This window comes from Chaetodon trifascialis, chromosome 15 (assembly GCF_039877785.1).
Source record: "Chaetodon trifascialis isolate fChaTrf1 chromosome 15, fChaTrf1.hap1, whole genome shotgun sequence".
In the NCBI taxonomy this organism is placed as follows: Eukaryota; Metazoa; Chordata; class Actinopteri; order Chaetodontiformes; family Chaetodontidae; genus Chaetodon; species Chaetodon trifascialis.
This window is the reverse complement of record NC_092070.1, coordinates 22899936-22916865: the sequence shown is the minus strand read 5'-3', so window position 1 is coordinate 22916865 and position 16930 is coordinate 22899936. Positions and strand designations below refer to the sequence as shown.

The 16930-nt window shown below is 48.5% G+C and overlaps 1 protein-coding gene and 2 non-coding genes across 3 annotated transcripts in view; 2 read left to right on the top strand and 1 right to left on the bottom strand.

Moving 5' to 3' along the window:
• The first annotated feature begins 2738 nt into the window (after positions 1–2738).
• Positions 2739–2830, top strand: LOC139344202 (small nucleolar RNA SNORD88). The gene has a single exon (XR_011603145.1). It is a non-coding gene; the product is annotated as a small nucleolar RNA SNORD88 (small nucleolar RNA).
• A 439-nt stretch (positions 2831–3269) lies between these two features.
• Positions 3270–3361, top strand: LOC139344204 (small nucleolar RNA SNORD88). Its single transcript, XR_011603147.1, has one exon. It is a non-coding gene; the product is annotated as a small nucleolar RNA SNORD88 (small nucleolar RNA).
• A 3616-nt stretch (positions 3362–6977) lies between these two features.
• shank1 (SH3 and multiple ankyrin repeat domains 1) overlaps positions 6978–16930 on the bottom strand; it is a 59158-nt gene continuing 49205 nt past the window's right edge. Inside the window, exons 20-27 of the mRNA XM_070980621.1 lie at positions 16650–16658; positions 16332–16358; positions 16172–16228; positions 15862–15977; positions 15371–15491; positions 11141–14675; positions 9674–10564; positions 6978–7987 (exon numbers count right to left, since the gene is read on the bottom strand). Coding sequence (XP_070836722.1) covers positions 7900–7987; positions 9674–10564; positions 11141–14675; positions 15371–15491; positions 15862–15977; positions 16172–16228; positions 16332–16358; positions 16650–16658 — 4844 coding nt within the window. The 3' untranslated portion in view covers positions 6978–7899. The remainder of the gene's footprint in view (positions 7988–9673; positions 10565–11140; positions 14676–15370; positions 15492–15861; positions 15978–16171; positions 16229–16331; positions 16359–16649; positions 16659–16930) is intronic.

Genomic DNA, 16930 nt, shown 5'->3' with positions numbered 1-16930 from the left:
TGTGAGTTCAGGTAAAGGCAGATTCGCCGTGTAGCGACAGTGTGAATCCCTACAGGCAGGTTAAAGGAGCATTACAGTGATTCTTCTTCTTCTTCTGGTCAGTTTTTCAAACAAAGAGTCTGAAATGTTTTAGTAAAGAAGACGCACGTTTACCCTGTGAGAATTTATTGATGTAAAAGCACCTTTGAATTTTGCTAAAAAAACATTTCGTCTGTCGAACAGGCTGAATGAAACCAGGCTGCAAAAAGGGGTTTTTGTTTTTTTTTTGAGAAGGAAAATTTTTGGTTGTGGTCCAGGTGATCTAAAATAGAAGCAGACTTCCTGCCTCTCACCTGCTCATTCACCTGCATGCATGACCATTGTTAACTGAGGAGAAAACTCAGGTCCATGTGTTTAAATTCATCATTTCAGAGCCTCTGACATTCAAAACGATGACATCTGCTGGTCCAACCTTGTTACTGCAGCTGTAAAGACATTGACTGGTGAGTCAGAAATGATGCTGTCATCATTTGTAATTTGTTCAGTTATTGTTGAATCAGCTGATCGCTCTGATGCAGAGTTTACAGCTCTGCTTTCAGATATTAATGCAGATTAGCACTGCAGTGTCGTGGACTCTGAATCACCTGCAGCTTAAGACTGATAAGACAAAGGAGGACGGGGTGGTTGTGGATGCTGTGCAGGACTGCAGGTACCTGGGAGTCCACCTGGACAACAAGCTGGGCTGGGCTAAGAACCCAGAGGCCGTCATGTGCTGTGGGCTGAGGGTGATCAATGCCAGCAGAATCTATAAGCTTATCAGGAAAGGCACCACCTCAGGGTGGAGGTTGATTCTTTGGTGGTGCTGTCAGAGAGGAGCATGCTGTATCACGATGGTCACGCTTGGATTTTGTAGCATCGAGTAACAGTAACATCAAGGTAGACAGATAGAGAGCGTTTGTCTGTAGACTGCAAAGCACAGCGTGAAGCAAGGGATAAACTATCATTAGCAAAAATCTTTTCTTTTTTTCATCACAGGTTGTTTTGTCTATAATTAGCTATTCTCTAACACCTCATTCTGTATGCAAATTCTGTGCTGTAAATGCTCACTGAACATCATATCCTTGTCTTCAAAGCAAACTTTTCCTTCAAAGTAATTTTCTTTCCTTCGTTGTAGCTAATTAAAATAGATAAGAAACAGATGAAAGCCTGAGGAAGAGCAGGGTGTAGGTTTGAGAAATCAGGGGGTGTAACTAGAGGGGGGAGTAACTTGTGGTCTGTTCGACATTTACAGGCCATAGGTTGTTATGTGTATGTAAGCTGTAGCTATGCATGTGACAGAAATTTAGGATTTTAAATTCCCAGATAGTTTGGCTCAGAAAATGCTCTTAGTTTTGTTAACCTGTTGTGTTTCTATTTTATTTTACTTCATTCAAATTCTGACAGTATCAGCATGTGTAGTTAAAATCGTGAGTATTTCTGCCCTCTCGTGGCCACTGTGCGCAAGTACGTGTCTCTTGTAAAAGGTTTTATTTTGAAAGGATAAACCGGAAGTACTGCTATGTTTCCACCAGAAATAGTAAGTACAAGCTTTTCTAGTGCTGTAAAGCTTGTATTTCAAGAAGTTAATTAGTGGGGGGAAAAAATACACAACATAATGGTAACATAAGTCTAATGTAAAGAGAAACTTCTGTAATGTTTGTCAAATCTAAAGTTTTTCTTTTCTTTTGCCTCAACTTTTCACTGCTAATCTAAAAATCATATTAAAAAAAAAAGCACGTAGCAGTCTGGAGTCAGTGGGTTGCTCGTGGTTATGATTAGGGAAGGAGTGGAGGCAGTTTTAGCTAAATAGTATCATAAATGATCACAGAAGGAAGTAAAACATAGTATTGTGATTGGAGGCATCGTAGACAACAGTTTAAGTAGTTAAAGCTAACGTAGAGAGAATTTAGCTTCGTACATTTACTGCACCAAACGCCACTCCAGTCCAGTAGGCGGCGGTAATGCGCTCATAAAGATGACTGACAACCGCCCATATTTAAGAGAGGAAGAAGCGGCACCGGTTGCACTCAGTAATGCTGTCGTCCTCTTCGGAAGCAGCGTTAGTGCTGGAGCTGGTAAGCTAACATTACTTCACTAAAATTGGCTTTTCTGATTAATATATTTAGTTTTGTAGAGTATTGAAGTAATAACTGTGTACTCAACCGACCGCCTCTCTGTTCTGTGAATGTGTAACGTTAATAATCATCGATGCGGGTGGTGTATAAGCAGATTACATGTTAAACTTTGACTGTAGTTAGCAGCTACAAATCGCAGGGGCCGCTTGTGAAAACTTGGTTTTTATGAAAATATAATTGGTGGATAAATTCAGTTGTTTGCCGAAATTAACACGGTGACACGAGGCTGCAACTCGAAACACGTGGGCTCTTCCAAGACTCGTGTTGTCTGGTTTTGGACATGGCAACATTAAAATCAAACATTTAATAATTGGGTTTCGTTGGTGCCTCTTACTGCTGTTAGTATGAGCGCACACCGCAGCTGAAGTAGCCGGACAGGCGGTCAGATTGCAGGCCTGTCTCCACGTGGTTAGCCCGCCTGGTCATGTTAGCATAGTAGCTAACAGTGTGAGGAGTTTGTCAGCAGGCAGTAGATAAGTAGCACAAAACATGGATGCTCGGATGTTAAAGCATTTGAATAACTTAAACATCGCTTTTGTAACCACACGGTGTGTTATCCAGGACACCATAGGTGGCTTTATCCGTCCTCTCCCCTGATGACTTGCACTGGGCTCTGAGTCTGTGTGAAGACAAAAGTGCATCTTTGGCCCTGACAAGCCAGAGTTTCTGAGGAGAAAGTGACTGATGGTGCTCAAAGGAAATGTTCATGACAGGACATTAACACGTGTCTTTGTCCTTTCAGGTCCCTTTCCATAAGAGGAAGCACTCTGACTGGACTCCTCATCCTCAGAGGTACGAAGAGGTCAGTGTGTTCCCAAAGTTATACACAATCTCTTCACATCTAACTATGAAGGCAGACAATTTTACAATTTTGGTGAAACCTGTTCAAGCTAAATTTTCATAATTGAGAAAGGTGCAGTTATGAACTCTGACCACTGGAGGGCAACGAGCGCTCAGGATTTCACATTCATGAGAGTCGAATCAGAAATCAGCGCTTCTATTCAGGACATTAGAAATTAAACTTGGATGATGTGTTCACTGCAGCTTTTTGCACTTCTGTTATTTGCATGAATCACATTAATTCCTGCAAGTTGTTGAAACTCGAACACGAGCCGTCCTCTCCCCTGATGACTTGCACTGGGCTCTGAGTCTGTATGGAGACAAAAGTGCATCTTTGGCCCTGACAAGCCAGAGTTTCTGAGGAGAAAAGCAGTTAATGTTGATGTGAGAGCTCTTGTAACGGCACACTAACTCTTCTTCTCTCTGCTCTTAAAGGAAGCGAAGCCACTCGTGAACTGGACTTGAATCAGGTTTGTCACTTCTTGTCTTTTGGCTGTTTCATAGCAGACGCTGAGTGCTGGTCTCTTGTCATGCGTTGCACTGGGCTCAAAAAATCAGTGTAGACAGGTGCAGCTCTGGCCCTGACAAGGCCGAGTCTGAGGAGACGATGGCTGGAAACACATTGGAACTGATTGAGATTACGCTGTTTGAATTGATTCCTGACCGCTGTTCTCTTGTTTCTCCAGGTAAAGGTCCTCCCGGCAGACCTCGTCTTTATAACATGTTCTGATGTCATTTTCTTTCATTTGTTTCAAAGCATCATATAATCCTGGATTTGCTCTGATTTAATAAAAAAATAAAACTCAGCTTCAGTTGTGTTCGTCTCTTTTCTACAGACCTGTTAGAGTAAGGCACCTTACATCATGTAAAGACTAATGAGCCAGTTTGTCACTGTGACTTCATTCAGCTGCAGCTTTTAGAAATGTTTTTATCAGAGAACCTGATGCTGAAACGCACTGATTTATAAATCAAACTAAAATCATGAACAGCAGGTGTGTTTCAAAGTTAACTTTTTGTTTTACGATGATCAGGTTTTGCTGTTTGAGCAGTAAAACATTAGATTAAAGCCTGCAGATCAGTGCTATTCAGTAAAGTAGTGCTAATAAATTTACATACTAACAGAATTTGTGAAATTTTGGCCATTTTTGCTAACCCTAACCCTTCAGAAATGCTAATCTGTGGTGCTCAAACTCTGATAAAGAAGTGGAAAATTAGGGCTGAAACTCCGGCTCCTCTGCAGAGAAAGGGCTGTTTGAAGATGCACAATAAGGAGACGCTGGAACAAAAACGGACCGATGAACACTTAAAGCAGAGCAGTGAGAGCTGAGTGAAAACCAGGATCACTGCTGACACTGGATGAGTTTGGTTGTACCATTTTAAAATCCTAACGTACAAACGTTGGAAGCGTGTACACAACATAAAGACTGTCAGTGGATCCAATGAGCCGGATGCTCAAAAACAAGTGAAAAGTTTTTACATAAAGTTTGATTTTTTTTTCCTCATCTGAACGTTGACTTATAGTCTGTCCCCTTTCGATGATCACGTGACAGACGGCATACAGGTTAAATCTGCTGGTTTGCTGTCTGTACCTTATAATTATTTAACAGTTACCAGATAATTTTAATGTCTCTGAGACTATAATTAATTTCTAAATCTCTCCTGAAGACAAAATTGTTCATCGAGGACCTGAAGCGAGTCAAGAAATCAGAAAACCTCAAACTTTGTTTCTGCAGCTTTATTATAATTCTAACAATTTATTATCTCTTAAAACATTTGAAATTCATATATGTTTATATGAATGTGTGTATATGCGTATCACATATACATATATTCTGTAAGTTACCTTTCATCAGTTCATATTCTCATTTTTTTAAAAGATCTCTTAAAGGAAAAAGAAATGCTTTCCATAGAGTCAGACCGATTCCCTCAGATCGCTCTGGGTTAAAACCTCTAAATGCAAAGAAAGGATCAAAAACAAGTCTCCAAAAACCAGCCACTTAACGAGAACATCATTGCATCAGCAGGAGATGTCAGAATTTCTTATCCAGAGTTATTATCTGGCCCTATTTTCAGTAGCAAAGGCCTGATGGAACCCAGCAGAATCTGGCTTTTGGGGCGGGAAACCACATTCTGCTCGTCCGTCCGTCCTTCCAGACACTGACTTCAGAAACCTCTAAAGGGAGAGAGAAAAGCCACAGTTGCTAATGGAAATAGGGTCCTTGCATAATATGCTGGTCAGAAACGATGAGCCGTGAGCGCGCCGGCACTGCAGAAGGAGCTTTGTACAAACGGTGAGCGGGAACCAGACGGAGGTCCTGAACGGGGGACGCGGGCAGATGTGGAGAACGGGTCGAACTGTATAGAAAGCAGAACAGTTAAATAAATACATTGTACCTTTTCTTGTTAAACATTATTTGGAAGACAGAGATTCTTTAGAACTTTGAGACTTTTTTTAACATCTTAAACCATAATTAGATGACCATTATTTTCATCGTCCTTATTGCTATTTCCCTTTGCATTCAAATATAATCTCTCCTTGACCGCCAGCGCAGACCCGAACCCCCCCCCGATGACCTTCGCTCTTTCACATCTGTAGCCCGTGTGTGCGCACTGTGAGCGACTTGATCTGTGAAAGCTCATTTATCTCTTTGCATGAACAGACTGAGAACAGCAGGGCCCTGAGGGGAGAAGCCCCCCCCCAACATCGATGCCCCCGCGTGAAACGCACGTTTTGATATGTGTTCGAGGACTCAAAAGCAGCAGGAGAGGTGAAGTGTTGTTCAAGGTAGAGAGGTCATGAGAGAGCCCTTATATTTGATCTCCGCAACAGCGAGAAAAGCAGGACTGAGGTCATGAAGGGATGTGAATGTGCGGTGGAAGCTAACGGAAAATAAAAGCATGGAGGAAGAATTCAGTCGATCAAAGGGGAGAAAACAAATTCAATAAAGTGAGAATTTCCAGTTGTGTGTATGGTGGGCATCCCCAGAGCAACAGCTGCTACATGTTCAGCATCTGCATATAATCAAGTGGCAGCAAACTTCGCAAAGAGCGAGAAAATCACATCTTATATCCATAAAAGGTCAGAGGTCAAAGTGATTCTGATTAAAGCTCTTCAGTCTGACCAAAGGAAAGCAGCGGAAGTGATTGGGAAATGTGCTTCACATTAAGTTGCAATGCTTCCTGTCACACAGAAGCAATGTTAAGGGTGCATGAAATAATCAGCGTCTTTCAATTCAAAAATACCTACATGTACATATATATTTCATATATTTCATATATATTTAACCAACACGATTATCTTCACGACAGTCAGAAGATGCACCGGCTGCACAAAGCCAGGACCTCTCTGCAGCTCCAATAACAGTAAGGACGATGATAGTAATGATAAATAGTAACAATAAATCTCTTCATATCAATATTCCAGTATTCCCGTTTAAAGTTTAAAAATCGTAAGAACAATCATAGTATTAAAACTCGATATAAGCGTTTCTGTCAGGTCCGCTCGGCCGCTCGTTTCCTCCTGGATTTTGTCGAGAGAGAGGGGCCACTCCTGGCAGGAGCAGGGGGGATTGGGTGGGAAAGAGCAAGAAAATGGCAGTTTTTCCTCTTCCCCTCCCCTGTCCTGTCCAGTCTCCCTCGGGCTGAAGGTCAGAGTGGATGCACAACAGTTGCCTCGACGCCGAGGAAGTCTTTCTCTGGAAATCAAATCCTCGGGGAGATTTGTCTTCGCCTCGTCTGGCGTTCCGTCGAACAGCTGAAAGCACAGTCCGACTCCTTTTCCTTTAAGTACATCGTGGATCCAAACATATAGTGTGTGTCTATATAGAAGGTGTCCCATAAACTCTAACACAGTCACTCGTAGGTGCTTGTGTGTATGTGTGTGTCTACATGTGGGTGTATGCATGCAGGCATGTATAGTAGTATCTCAGGTGCCTGTGAGTGCGTATCAGTGTGTTTCTTTTTTATTCTTTTTTCTTTTTTTTTGTTGGTCTGGGCACTTATTTTTGCTACAAATTTGTGATACAGTGACCAGTCTGTATATATGTCATTATAAGACTTAAGATGATAAAGAGCTATAGAGAAACACATAAGATCCAGATCACAGGACCTGCAGTGAGGACAGAGCCCTACCTGTGGTGAGGTAAAAACAAGACCTAGCCAATCAGAGCCGAACACACGGCCACATCCGCCCGCGCGCTGTCACCTCTAAGAGACGTGGAAGCTGTCGTGATACGCCGCCCTGCGTCGTCCTGCGCTCGCCCTGCAGACATTCGGCGTCAGACACTCAGACACAAACTAACATCCACTCACACAGGGAGGGGTCGTCTTCGATGGCGCTTTAAATGGTTTTCTTGGTAAATTCCACCTTTAAACCTGAACAGATCGAACCAGCTGGCTGAGGGGTGAGAGGACCGCAGAACAAGATGGCTGCACGATGGAGGACGCCCTTCTCCAACTCTCCAGCTCGCCAACAACACAACCTGCTCAACCTAACCGGCCTCTGATTGGTCCTCTCGGGGATTTGGTTCGCCACCACTCTCCCCTCATGCTCTCTGCTGCAGCCACAGTGTCTTGGTGTGCGTTCTGGGTGGAAGTGTGTTGCTGTGACCTGTTTGCTGATTGGTGCATGCATGTGGGGAGTGTACTTGTGTGAATCAGCCTGCCACAGCTGGGGAGCGCCAGCCGGTGCGTTTCTGGATGGTCAGCCCTTTTTCCGTCCCTGTGTTTCCGCCTCCCTTTGGGAGTCGACTCCCCCGTTCTGTCGCTCTCTGCGTGAAATCTGTTCCCCCCTCATTTGTTGTGTGAATCCACCGCGGACAGCAGCAGTTGTGTCTTCCTCCCTCATTGACTCCGCCACCCCTCCTCCCTCCTCGCTCTCTCTCTTCCTGCCTCTGCGTTTGCAGCCTCAGCTCCGACTCCCGTCGTCCCTCCTCCTCTCAGTCTGTCCATCCCGAGGTGAGAGAACAGAAATAGGAAATGGGCTGCTGGACAGCCTGAGGACAGAAGAACAAACAGGGCACAGAGTGATGTTTGGTGGCTTCTGTGAAATGCTAATGAATGGCGTTTGTTGTTTTCTCTTGTGTGACTCACGCTTTTTAAAATTATGTGTTCGTTAGGAAAGTACGGTGGCTCACTACATGACTGATCAGGCTGAGGAAACACTGACACGCTCGATGACTGACAGCAGCCGGCCGTCATTTCTTCAGCTGAGCTGCAGACGACAGGTCGACACGGAGGCGGCAGCACGTTTCCATCCACGCTTTAAGGTGCATTTTAAAACCAACAAAACACAACCACAGTGATGGCGCCATTACCACCAACTAATGAGACTACAATCATTACGGCCTCTGTGTTACGATCGTGTCATCTAGGAGTGGGCGTTGTTTAGGTCAAACTGACATCACACGCTGGGATTGGCTGCTCCGACTCGTTAGTTTCACCTGAGGAAGAGAGATTCATGGGCTTGAGTAAGACTCGGACGCACCACGAGGAAGATGCTGAAGGTAAGACATTTTTAGAGACAAAAAGAGACAGAAAACTGTGTCTCACACTCAGCACGAACTGCACTAAGAGCCACTAAGTTCTGGGCTCACTCGCCTTATAGCTAAGATTTATCACGAGGTCGGGTTAGCGTAGCAGCGCAACACTGTGTGGTCAAAACCAGCTGAATGCTTCAGCGCAAAGCAGGACGAGTGGACTGTCCTTCTGGTGCAAACGGAGCTGAAGATGGTGAAAATGGAATTATTCCAGACACGTTTATCCTGAACGGCAAAAGGGAGGACGGAGATTTTACGGTGTCTTAATTTAAACAACAGAACTAAACACTGGTTTGACATGGAGGCAACCAGTTATCCCAGTCACGCTTGTATTTGTTCAGAATAATTCTATCATTAATATGCTGACGTCAACACTGTTAACTTAGATTCAAATCACTGAGCAGCCCGCTGAACTCGAATATATCACAGATTTAAGTTGGTTACACGCATTTCTCAACACAAGTTCATCTGAACATGAGAATAAACTATTCTTAATAGACAGACTAGAAAAATACATAAAATGCTAATCTTGCCACGTAGTACTGAGGGCTTCATTTCATCGGTGGATCACCTGATGGAGGACTTGTGCCAGGTGAGGGAAGGAGGCAAGAGGAGAGGACAGAGGGACAGGAGGAGGACAATTTGGATGAGAACTTGTGGCCAAATGCAGACGAGAGGCTGGAGTAGCATAGCTAGAAATCTGAATCTGTACATGTGCATATAGCGATGTATGTATGTTTGTTTTGTAGTGCTTTACAGGAGTTAAATAAAGCCTACTGCAGTGTTTCTCAGATTTTTGGTAACATTTAGCATAAAGTAGCACAATCCATGCAGCAAAAAGATGTCTTTTTTAACTGAGAATAAGAATAAAAACTGTTACGGTACAAGAGTAGATCCTGAGATGTGTGTGAAGTTCTGGCTGCATGAGTGTATCTCAGATGTGAGATGAACTGTCGAGCTGCATGTTGGTGCAGAGAAGCGTGTGGAAACTCAGAGAGAAATGCATATAACCAACTGAAAATACTCCAAATCCTTTCCTGCCAGGACACATTTAAGGAGCGTCTGTGCTCACTGTCTATTGCGACTCTTCCAGTCTAATAAATTAGTCACAGCGGTCAGTTGCCAGGACATTTGCAGCCATACCTGTCCATTACGGTCCTCAGGGCCCGCTCTATGTTCATGCGGTGGCCTACACGTGTCACACCCAAGTCCAGGTAGTCGTCCTTGGTTAGGGAGGGCAGGTGGGTGCCGTCAATCTCATTGTCTAGGAAACGCTCTCTGTGCTCGCCCAGGTTCAGGTATCCCAGCCAGTCTGCAACGTCGTACTTGGTCCAGTAGGGCAGCGGCTTGGAGGCAAAAGGCTTCGTGGGGGAAGGGGGCGGTAGATGGGGATAACTCAGGCAGGGGGGTGGAGGGAGAGGGTGCAGGGGTGGAGAAGAGGTCCCGGACAGGAAGTGAGTTGGAGAGAGGGATCGAGAAACAACTAAGGTAGAGTTTGGAGGTGGAGGGGCACCAGAGGGGGCAAAGAGGGGAGGAGAGGGCGAGAAGTAAGGGTCTCCAAGAGGGTTCCCAGGTGATGGTGGGGTGATTGAACCTCGGAGGTCGTAGATGGCGCTGTACAGGGGGGTGGTGGGGAGGAGCGGAAGGGATGATGGCCGCGGTGGACCCAGCTTGGGCCTCTCTGATGGGGAGATGAGGGGGCTGGGTGCTCGTCTACGCTGCAGAATGTGTGATTCGGCTTTACGGGACTCGCGACTGGGGATGAACTGGAATTCTAGGGCTTTGGTCCGGTAGACAGGTCTGTGTTTTGGGGAGGTGGGGTAAGGGGAATAAGATGTCGGGGACAGCGGGGAGTGAGAACGTGGAGGCTGAGAGGCAGCTGGAGGCTGAGGAGACGGGGATCGTCCCCAGTTGGGGTACTGGGAGGCAGGGGTGGGGGACGGGGATAACGATGGCTGCGATAATGAGATTGGAGACGGTGACTGGGATCGAGCTGAGGGCGGACTCAGAGCCGAGGCTGAGTCTTCTGAGAATCTGTGAATGGAGAGGAGGGAAAAGTGTTACTACAGAAAAGATAATTGACAGAAAACTGACAATAAACAAGCAAATAAGATGCACAACATGCACATACACATTAACAGAAATGTGGGTAAACAGAATTTTTTAGAGCCTGCGGATTAAAATGATTTCATACAGTCAGCGTCTTGTACAATCAGTTAACATTCAGCATTAACAAGGTGTCTTCTCCTTGCTAACTGTCTCACAACAGGCTGGAAATTCAAGCAGGTGTCACAGTTTTATGCTCTTCCTGACAGAAAAAGAGGAGGGTGGAAGTGGCTCTATTACCTGTTTCTGCTTCTTAGAGATACGTGGAAGAAGCCAGAGAAATAAAAGAGAGGTTTACACAGTATAAACAACACTTACACAGGACATAAACAGACAGCACACTGATTTTCACACAAGGCTGGAACATGAATCGTGGGAGGTAAAGATCTCACACTGATTCGGTTACACAGGTGAATAGAAATGCAACGCCGTGCATCAGCAACAACAAAAGATGTGTTTCATGCTGCGACACTGAGAAACATGGATCCACAGATTTCATGTTACCTGTGTCTGCTCAGAGGCCTCTGGCTGCTCCAGCTGTCCTTGCTTCTTTGCTGCAGTTTGCTGCTCAGCTCATTTATGATGCTCGGCTTCATGCTCGACGCAGGAGGGTAAATCTTCTTCCCCTCTAAAAGCGACCCGGTCTGGCCTCCGTCACCGGTCTGCCCCTCGCCCCAGAGAGGCTTCATCTCGGGAGTGCGTGGGCGGTCGAAGTACGGTGAAATGGGCCGTCCCAAATTCTGCATGTCCCTCACCGTGTACCCATCCTGGCCACCTTCATCCTCTGTCACTCCCTCCTCACCCTCCTCGTCCTCCTGCTCGTCCCTTCGTCTGTGGGAGTGGAAGGACGCAGGAGCAGTGCTGGTCTGTCTGTGTAGATCGCGACTCTCTCTGAACCTGTTGGTTTTTGGGTAGGTGGAGGCTGCTGCTGTGGCGTTCTGCATCTCAAAAGTCTGTCCGTCCAGGTAGCTCATGTAAGACTCCAGAAAATCTCCTGACCTTTCAGATTCCCCTGTCCCGCCTCCCACCCGTCCTCCAGCTTCACCTCCTCTGTCCCCCCGGTCCAGCCTGACTCCACTTAGAGCCAGAATGCTGTCCAGGTGGTGGTCACTGCTGCTGCGGCTGTCCAGCTCTTCAATCCCAGAGTCCACCACTGTCTCCTGGGACTCTCCTTTTTTCGTAGCGGGGGGATGACGGTGGTGCTCCCCTGTCCTGCGAGTGCCCATGATGGAGGTGGTGGATGTTGTATGTGTGGTGTGTGCTCGCTCCTGGTAGAGCTGCGTGGAGGTGCTTGTTGTGGTGGCAGCAGTGGTGGTTGTAGTGGCACAGCTAGCGGTCGTGGCATGTGAGGCAGTGCCCCTAAGCGGAGCAGAGGTGGCAGCAGTGGAGGAGGAGGCCGACGGACCACGGTAGGCAGGGGGAGGAGCAACTGTGTGCAGGGGAGGAGTGGGGGAAGAGCGCCCAGGAGTGTGAGAGCTGTTGTAAAGGTGGTGAGGGTGGGACACAGAGAAGGGTCTATGATAGGATCCGGGAGGAGGCGGTGGCGAGACAGACGGGGGAGGCGGAGGTCCCGCTATCGAGGTGGGCTGTAGGTTAGAGGGGGAGGGAGGGGGTTGGGGGTTGGGCGATGTTTGGGAGGGGGAGGGAGCAGACTGAGTCAGGTTAGCCACCTCACTGTCGTAAGATGTGAGGCTGGAGGCAGTGGAGTCCCCTGCCTGAGGGGAGGGCAGGGGCGTATGAGCAGGATATCCACTTACAAATGTTTCTTTTTGGGGGGGTGGAGGTGGTGGTGGCGGTGGTGGTGGAGGAGGTGGCGGTGGTGGAGGGGGTGGCACCTGCTGTTGGCGGGAGGTCAGGCTGTTGGCGAGCATCCCGTGTTGTGAGTACCCTGATATTCTGCCCAGCCCCCTGTCGAAGCTGTTAGCAAACTCTAGTGGAGGTGGGAGGGGGTCCGCGTAGACAAACTCATCGTCCGCATCAACTGAGGGGGCAGGGGGGGGAAGGACCATCAGGCCACTCCCAGTGCTCCCAGTGGTGGTCCCTGTCTGCTGCGTACTGGTGGGTGGAGGAGAGGGAGGCGTGAGGGATAAGATGTAGGCATCACCTTGACTTTCCATCCTGAGGAACGAGGGCCTGCGAGGCTGCTGAGGCTGGGACGCTTGCTGAGCAGAGCTCTCAGCCGCCGCCGCACTGGCAGCAGCCTGCTCCACCCTCCTCATGTATCCCTCTCTCTCTTTGTCCCTCTCCCTTTCTCTGGACAGCTCCCTCTCCCGCTCCCTCGACCTCTCCCGCTCCCTCTCCTTGTAGGTCGGCTGATACGGCTGAGACTGGTAGTGGTGCGTGTGGACCGTTTTGTCCTCAGAGAAGCGAACTCGTAGCCCCTCGCGAGCACCTCCTCCTTCCCGCTCCCTCTCTCCTCCACCGCCTTCCTCACTCCACACGCTCCCGACTCCTCTGAGGATTCTGGGTGAGGGTGGGCGGCCGACGGTGGCTGTGGTGGCAGCCAGAGAGGACGAGGTGACCAGATAGGAGGAGCTGGAGGACTGGGCGGCGGACGACACCGGCTGAGAGGAGGCAGCAGATGACGGGAACACCACGCTGGACATCTGGCGGGTGAAATGGTGCTCTGCTCCCCTCCTTAACCTGCTGTCATCCCTCAGAGCACGCTCTCTAGCAGCCAGGGCGAGGCCTAGTGGCGATGTGGGGTCAAGAGCCTTTCCTGTTAGAGGGTGGATGAAGGTGGTGGAGGGTGCTGGCTGCCTGCCCGCTGCTGTGTACAAGTCAGTAGGCACAGACTTAGGCTGATAGTCCAGGGCAGGTGAGGAGTACTCAGGTAGGCCAAAGGCTGGAGGCATACTGCGGGTGTGATGGATGAAGGTGTCCCCAGAGAACATGCCATCGTCTATCGACTTGGACGGACGCAGACGTGTTGATGAGCTTTCAGCTTGTGTGCTGAGCTGTTGCTGTGACACCTGAGTCCTTGTTACTCCTATTCCATCACTCACTCCTCCAAGACTTACGTCCTCCTCGGCAGACATGAACAAGGAGGCGCTCTTTCTGCGGGCCTCGTGAAAGCGTTCCCTGTCTCTGCGAGCTGCGCCTACAATGGCAGCCCCAAACTGGCTGGTAAAGTCCAGGTTATCCTGGGCTCGGATCGAAGGCAAGGACGGAGGCGGCGGTGCTGGGATGGAGGGCGGGGCAGGTGGCTGTGGAGCAGGAGTGGAGGGAGGAGGACCATGGGGCGTTTTGGCTTCATCCGTCTCCCCTGATGCAGGAGCGTCCGCCTCCACACTGCTGCCCTGGCTGCTGCGTCCACTGCTGCTGGTTGAAGGGGCCTTGACAATAATGGTGGGGATGGGTATGGAGCTCTTCTCCACCGAGCCTTTGTCCCCCAGTGTACCCTGGCCCACGCGCAGGTCCTCTACCTTGGATTGCTTCACCAGGGGGCCCTTGCCTCTCCGGGCCCCTCCTTTAGGACCGCCCGCTCCAGCCCCAGCTGCACCGCGGTCTGCTCGCTGGGGTTGACTCTGGGTAGTCTGTTGTTGCTGGGGTATTACAGTGGCAATGCTGGATGGGGGGACGGCGGTGCTGTAGCCTCTCCTAAGACCTGCTGCCTTGGCCCCTCCACCAGCCCCTAAGCCAGCTCCAACAGGCTCCCCAGTATAGGCAACCTTCCGCGAAGCAGTCCTGCTTTGAGCAGTGTGGGCAGCTGCGTGTGCATACGGTGTCGTGTGGTCCACCACTCCGCCGCTGGGGCTGGTGCTGGGACCACCTGCCCTCTCCCTGCCCCCATGGGTGAAGTGCACTGACTGGGAGTAGGGCTGGTAGTGCGCAGAGGTGGATGTTGACTGGGACACGGAGACAGAGGGCTGTTGGGATGACTTCGTTCTCCAACCTAGTGGCGGAGCAGAGGAGAATGGAGGGTCTGGTGGAGCTGTGGTGGGAGGTGGGGGGATGTCGTCTGGGCCTGGCACCGACAGACTTCGAGCAAACTTCATGGCTGGAGGATGCAGGAACTGCTTCTCCTCCTCAGGCACCCCTGCAGAACAACATGCACAAATGAAGAAGGAAGAAATTGGAATGAAATAGGAAATTACAGACGGTGCAGACGGTGCAGAGTTAGAGCAAAAGAGTCTGAGGAACAAGAGAAGAAGAAAGATTTTTGGGCGAATAAGAGTGGAGAGGAAATGGAGCCAGAAAAAAAAGGAAAGCTGAGTTTTGAGAGTGCCTGTCGAAATCTGCCTGCCCGTCTACCTGTCAGCGCGTCTGTCCTCCGTTCTCATGTCTGTTAGTAGGTGAGTCAGTTAGTGCTATAGATTCCACAAACAGGTAGCAACTAGGCAGCATCGCGCAGCAGCATTTGCTTTGCTGGTCACCAGAGAGCACGTTACTAATCCAGGGGGAGACTTAGCAAAGCCTTCGTAAGCAACAAACCAGAAAATAAGCCATCAGAATAAAAGAAGGAGATTAGCAGCACTACTGGATATAACAAAGAGTAGTAGGGTGAGTATAAGACAAACAAACATCTTCTCTCTGCAGTACAGGTGTAGTGACTTGAACAGGTGAGAGTATAACGTACGATCAGCTACAGATACAAAGTGCGCACATTTTTGGCCACAGACAAGACATTGTTGGCTACAGACAGACAGGTCAGCACAGCGTAGACCTCTACTGGTCCAGAGGACAGACAGACAGGCGGATGGAGGGGCAGACAGAGGAAACAGACAGCCTCACCGATGGACTTCTGCCGCAGCATACCGTGCGGTGGGCCGTGACCTGAGGTGTACTGGCCACGGTCATAGCCGAGGCCCAACCCGGACATCATCCCCATCCCGGCCTGATCCGCGAAGTTCGGCTGAAACGGCAAAGAAGGGAGAGAACGAGCTGAAAAAGACGAAAAGTCGTGTCCACCTGCTGACTTTGGTGTCATTTCTCAGCAGTTTTCCACAGCTGGTTCTTTGTTAACGACAAAAATATCACTGAATGCAGTCAAGAACAAACAGGTTAGCTGTTCACTGGGACAGGAGGTGTCTCATCTGCTGTCCTTGCATTTGTCCAACAGAGCAGCGGATAATACCTCATAACTCAAGCTCAAATCTATGTCTCAGACAAACTTTTTAATGTAAAAATGAGGATAAATCCCACATTTTTTGCTGTCATTAAGTCAATTTCCCGACAACAGACACAGGAACACACACGTAAACCGCATGTTTTATGATACGCACCTCATTGCCATAGAAGCTGCGCCCCCGGTCCCTTTTTGGCCCCTGTCCCCGTGTCCCGGGCGCCTCATTGGTGCTGATTGTCTGCTGAGCTGCTGCAAGAATTTCATCTAATTTATCTGAGAGCAAAAAAAAAAAGGGGAGAGACAGAAAAAAAAAAAGAGGAGAGCGAGAGAAAGAGACATACGACAATGAAACAGAAAAATGGACAGCAACAAAATGACGGAAACAGTCTGTGGAAAGGGACACACTTGATGGAGGAGGGTGAGAGAGAGAGGAAGAGACATCCAGTGACAAACATGAGCTCCCTTACTCAAAGCCATCTGATAGACTGTCCTCTTCTTCTCTGTAACTTGGGAGGATTCGAATTCTGAAAGGAAGGAAACTCAGAGTGAGCGACCGAGCGGCGGCTGCCAAGTCATTCTGGACAGACATAAATACGAAGCCTTAAGCCAGAGTGTACCAGAGCATACCTGATTTTTTTTTCCAAGGGGTAGCAGCTGGAAGGAGGACAAAAGGAGACTTAAGTTTTGGCAGGAGTGAAAGTGCGATAGTGTTGTTACAGTGAATACTAATCATATTCCCCGGAGCCTGGCAAACTGAGTCACCTCGCCAGGCTTTTCCATCTCCACGTAAAGGGACGTACATCACACCCACGCTTCAAGACAGCCCAACACTGCACACTTATGTTACAGTAAATATGCTGCACACACATACAGTGCGCCGCTTGTTGCTACTCTTACACACACACACACACAGAAATGTGGAATTAGTCTGAAGCCGGCTCCCACCTCTCTCCACTGTCCAACGGTAAGGATCCGGCCAGCAGCGAGGTGAAGACAGAGGACAGGAGACGAGAGTTAGTGGTTAAACCAGTGAAGAGTAAAGGAGCAAGAGGAGGAATAAAACATGACCCTTCAGTGTTCGCATCCACTGGCGGGAGTGAGCTTCAGTGTGTGGACTGGAGAGGGACGGGGTATCTGCCATACTTGTACTCAAGCCGTTATATTCCATAATGTGTCGTTTATTGAGCTTGATAAAACAGAAATTAAATTTTAATACGCGATGGTTA